Below are 5,442 nucleotides of genomic sequence, written 5' to 3'. Positions count from 1 at the left end.
TGAATATGCCAAGAGTTTTAAGAGTTTCGGTGTTTGGAATCCATTTGCAGCAATCCACCCGTGTTTGTTTAAATATCTTCCAACTTATTACTTTACTTAAAATACAAACCTAAAAATGATTTAATTATAAAATTTACTAAATAAAAATTTGTAAAAAAAAAACTTATTATACAAAATATGGAATAGATATTACATGGTATCTGCATTTTCTGTCACATTGCAAAAACTAGTAGAATGTAAATAAAAGCTTCGGTTTGAAATTAAACTTTAGCAACGGTAGTTAGTTTATATTCCGTTTGTGTGGAAAATTTAAATATTCAATAAATATTCTAGTCTGTGTAGAAAAACTAACTTCGTTATCTTCCTTGTGTTTTTTGAAAATTTAACATTTGCTCGTTAAAAGTACTGCGAGGAAATGGTGACGAGGCGACCTTATACAGTGACTTATCATTTAGTTAATGTTTTCATGGAATTTCCGTCGTTTCATGTCCAACTGACACCCACAAGACTTCTACTACCCTTCAAAATAAGCACCGCATCAACCTGCATGCAAGACTTCTTTGTCCTGCAAAACCCTACAATACCCACATCAAACATGCATGCAAACAAAGACCATCAAACCATGCATGCAAACAAAGAGACCGAGTCTCCCCTTATGTTTCTATTCTTCATTACACGTTGGATGCGTGAGACACAAATATATATACGCATCAACGATTTTTATTTCTGTAGCCATTTGTTGATCAATTGCAGCAGAAATGAGTTTCAGGCTTATCGTTGAAAGGTTTGTGTGTATAATTCTTGCTACTGTGCTGTCTGCTCATCATCAGTTTGTGTTGGGTGAGTTTGACTACAAAGATGCTCTGCATAAATCTATTCTGTTTCTGGAGGCTCAACGTTCAGGAAAACTGTCCAGCAGTAGCAACAGGATAAGCTGGAGAGGAGATTCTGCTCTAACAGACGGACAAATCCAAAATGTAATAACAATATTTTCTCATTTTGGTATTGCCATCTGTTCCGGATTGTTTTAGAAACGTTGTTTCCTGAATGTTTTAGAAGTGTTGTTAATCATACCCAAAATGGCAAAATAACGACGCTGATCTTATCAATGCGAAAATAACGAGGGTATCTATTTTGGCGAAAACAATTGATACTCCACCCACAACTTATTTAGATCAAACAATTGATCTCTCGGAATTGATTTCTCAGCACTATCAGATTTCAGGATATTCTGGAAATATACAATTAAGTTATTAACATAAAGATCCCCCGCAACCCACCTACAATGTGAATTCTTACTCCAATATTATGAGTTATGAGTTTGCAACAGCTTGATTTCTATCAACATTCTCTGTCCATATAAATTAGGATTGATTATTTGGTGCAGATCTTCAAGAAGTCTGGAAAGATACAATGATGTTCAACATGGCTTTTCCTGTGTATTTATGCAGGTGGATTTGGTGGGCGGTTACTACGACGCTGGGGAAATGTGAAGTATGGGTTTCCGATGGCTTTCACCGTTACCATGCTGGCATGGGGAGCCCTTCAGTACAGAGATGAACTTGCAGCAGCGGGAGAGTTGGAGAACGTTAGGGATGCCATTAAGTGGGGAACTGATTATTTCATCAAAGCAAGCGCCACCGAAAACCAGCTGTGGGTTCAGGTGAATTAATTACCATCCCAACTAAATTTACTCATGGATCACAACAAAATTTACGAAGGATCACAACAAATGGCAATTATGAATTTAGTTATGGTTTTGTTTTTAGGTGGGAGATCCAACTGCAGACCATAACTGTTGGGAGAATCCAGAGACAATGGACACTCCAAGGACTTTGTACAAAATAGATACATCCACTCACGGAACAGAAATCGCAGCAGAGACTGCTGCAGCATTGGCTGCTTCCTCCATCGTCTTTGCAGCCATTGACAAACATTACTCCATTCTTCTACTCAAAAGAGCTACTTCGGTATAAGATTATGCGTATTCTAAAATCACTTATACTGTATTATTGGTTTAGAACAGCGATTGCAGATTTGAGAGATATTGAGATATTTTAGAATCCTACTGTACTGTTAGGAAAAAGGTCAATGGTTTAATTTCTTTTCACTATTATATACTATTTTTAGAATTTACAGTCCAGATAACTTTAGTAATTAAAACAAACATATGATAGGAAACAATTTCTTTTCACTGTTTTTATTCTATTCTATTCTATTCTATTCTTAGAATTTACAATTTACATAACTTTTTTCAGTTTATTCATTCTATCTTAGAATTTACAATTTAGATAACTTTAGCAACTTATGATAGGTCATATTGTTTGTGGATGAATGTTTTTTTATAACTTTTATTTTAAATTTAATTTAATGTCTCCATTTTTGGAATATTTTGGGATCAGACAAATATGGGTGAGATTACTTATTTGAGGTTGCCTACGTTTTTTATGATTCCAAAATATTCCAAAAATCTTTCAAAAATGCCCATTTTTAACATGTCTATGAAATTCATGTCTTAGATTCAAAATTGAAAATTAATTTAATGAATTGTCTTCTCCAACATTTTAAAATACTCATATAATTGAATATTAATTTAGTGCAGCTCTTTCGTTCATGTGTTAGATTCAAAATTGAGATTAATTTAATGAATTTTATTCTCCAACTTTTATGATACTCATGTAATTGAATATGTCATTTAGTACAGCTCTTTCGTTTCGCTGACAGACCATACCGGGGAACATATCATGGAGAATGCCCTTTCTATTGCTCTGTCTCGGGCTATGATGTATCTTTCCTTAACATTATTAATTTTACTTCCTTTTTTACTTCACACTATTATTTATTTAAACTACAGAGTGAGTAACTTCTTGAAGTCTTCTTATTATTCCTCTACTAACTAACTTACAGGACGAGCTTGCATGGGCAGCGGTGTGGCTATATAGAGCAACTGGATTGCCATATTACACCAAATACATACTCCACCAAAATTTTTGTACTTCCAATGAGTATGAGTTCAATTGGGATCTCAAATGTGCAGGAGTTCAAATCCACCTGTCTAGTGTAAGTCCATATTCACATAAACATATGAATCACCAAATGTTCAATTTAGAAAAAGTTTAAGACTGACCACTTGACCCTCAACTGACCACATCTTCATAAAAATTAATAAACCTGGCAGCTATATCTCTCCGGAGAAACCAACCTGGAAGTTTTCAGAGGCCAAGCAGAAGTGTTCCTCTGCTCAGTTCTTCCACAAAGTCCTCAATTCAAAAATTCCATCACACCAGGTAAATGGAAGTTTCTCCCTGTCATGCTCCGAGTTTCAAAATTAAGCTCATCAACAGTGTTTGTATCTGTTGAGTTTCAAAATTAAGCTCATTAACAGTGTTTGTATCTGTTTCACTTGTACAGGAGGTTTGTTGTTTGTCAGAGATGGTGCAAATACACAATATGCTACTGGCACATCATTCCTTGCATCAGTTTACAGTGACTTACTGTCACGATATAAGCAATACCTGCAATGTGGCGATCAAACATATGAACCAAGCATTCTTATTGCATTTGCCAAACAACAAGTACACATACATATTATAATTTTTTAAGTGTTGCAAAATATTTAATTAATGAGGAGAAGAATTGAGCACACTTGTATATCCATTCCAGCTTTCTCAGAGTATAAGAGATTCAGAGTTAAATAAATTTGATTTTTTGTTTTTTCATATCATAATTTGAAAAAGCAAGCAAAGTAGTAGCTAACAAATCCACTTTGTATATGTAAATTGCAGGTGGATTACATTTTGGGAAAGAATCCTGCTGGTATGTCTTTCATGGTGGGTTTTGGTGACAAATATCCACAGCAAGCTCACCACAGAGGGTCCTCCATAGTTTCGATATACGAGGATTCCAGAAAGATATCATGTACCGAAGGTTTCACTTTGTGGTTCAACAGAGAAGCACCAAACCCAAATGAATTAACAGGTGCAGTTGTGGGAGGGCCTGATCGCTATGACGGGTTTGAGGATAGCAGGGCTGATTCCACCAAGCTTGAGCCCACGACGTATATCAATGCTCCTCTCGTGGGAGTCCTGGCTAAGCTCCACAACAACATCATGGAATAATCGACATAACAGGGCCGATTCGTGCAAGCTTGAGCCCACAACTTATATCAATGATCCTCTTGTGGGAGTCCTGGCTAAGATCCACAGCATCAGCATGGAATCACGGACTTAAGTTCAAAAAGTTATGCTAGTAATATCTTTTACTAAGTCTGTATTCTATATGCAAATCTGAGTCGATGGAAATATATATGAATTTTGGTACTTCTGGGCTCCAGAATTGTTTTGTTTCATTTCATCCTGTTGAATCCTATAATCAGATTGAAGACTTGTTTTTACATCTTAGATCCCATATGCAGATTGAAAATTCTTCTATTTTTAAATAGCAGTGATATTGGCATAGAAGAACATGGTGTATGAGAGTCTCGGAAGATCCTGTGCCATCGTGTTATATATGTGAGCATACAGGGAATGTGTGATCATAGGATTTTTGTTCCATGATGTTATATATGAGCATTTAGGAATGTGTAATCATAGGATTTATTTGTTTATTAATGTATAGATTGCTCTTGACTTGCACGAGCCGGAAATTTGCACTTGGTTATAATGTATATTTTTTTTAAATAATATGAATATATTATAAATTTTTTTAATGGTGTTTAACTTTAAAATACAAGTAGGGAGGATGGATAATTTGAATATAGGTTGGAAATTTATAGATATCCTACAACAAATATTGGAGTATATGAGCATTACGGAATATAGATTTTGATTTGTGTTTAGTTTACAAAATATGCAAGTGATATAAATGTTGTATAAAAGTATATGTATTGTGCCAAAGAAATAGATATTGTGATAAAGAAATATTCTTTGTTAAGATGGGAAAATAGAGATTTAGTTGGGAATTCATAGATATCATATAACAAACATTAGACTATATCAGCATTATGAAATATAGACTTTGGTTTGTGTTTAGATTATGTTTTTTAAAGAATGTATATTGATATCACCACTGTGTATAAAATTATATGTATGTGATAAATAAATAGACATTCTTAAGATGGGGGAGCATATACTAATTACTTACACACAATTCAAAACCAACGCTTTTACTTTGTAACTCCATCATGTAGACATTGCTAAAATGACATCTAGATAGAGAAACAACCATCCACTAGATTTCATGGGTACCCAACCATTGTACTTTGGTTCATTACGATGTCCCTTCATGTACATGGTTCATTCAACTTCTTGCACTTCCTGTATTATACAACCACTATGGTCCATTCAAGTGTTTCCAACCAACACATGTCTCGCTCCTAGTGTTAACGAACTTCCTAATAGAGACGATAGAACTAAACGAGACAACTCCTCTATATGGCCACAC

The 5,442-nt window shown here is 34.7% G+C and overlaps 1 protein-coding gene across 1 annotated transcript; it reads left to right on the top strand.

Annotated features, from left to right (window-relative positions):
• The first annotated feature begins 758 nt into the window (after positions 1-758).
• Positions 759-4,118, top strand: LOC149254941 (endoglucanase 16-like). The gene is made up of 8 exons (XM_089454880.1): positions 759-1,002; positions 1,452-1,663; positions 1,770-1,970; positions 2,705-2,785; positions 2,908-3,060; positions 3,179-3,287; positions 3,412-3,575; positions 3,786-4,118. Exons 1-8 carry the CDS (start codon positions 759-761, stop codon positions 4,116-4,118), a joined length of 1,497 nt encoding a protein of 498 aa, XP_089311006.1.
• Positions 4,119-5,442: the final 1,324 nt, after the last annotated feature.

This window comes from Pinus tabuliformis, chromosome 7, assembly GCF_031772625.1.
Source record: "Pinus tabuliformis cultivar Carrire ecotype Pingquan chromosome 7, CPIR1, whole genome shotgun sequence".
Lineage (NCBI taxonomy): Eukaryota > Viridiplantae > Streptophyta > Pinopsida > Pinales > Pinaceae > Pinus > Pinus tabuliformis.
Note: the sequence above shows the minus strand (reverse complement) of the source record. Positions and strands in the feature narration are given on the sequence as shown.

What these genes read in the sequence shown, in the direction of transcription:
- LOC149254941 (XM_089454880.1), top strand. Translation starts at nt 759, where the DNA reads ATGAGTTTCAGGCTTATCGTTGAAAGGTTTGTGTGTATAATTCTTGCT. An exon ending in AAAACCAGCTGTGGGTTCAG is followed by an intron (nt 1,664 to 1,769) that starts GTGAATTAATTA and finishes TTTTGTTTTTAG; the next exon opens with GTGGGAGATCCAACTGCAGA. An exon ending in TTCAAATCCACCTGTCTAGT is followed by an intron (nt 3,061 to 3,178) that starts GTAAGTCCATAT and finishes TAAACCTGGCAG; the next exon opens with CTATATCTCTCCGGAGAAAC.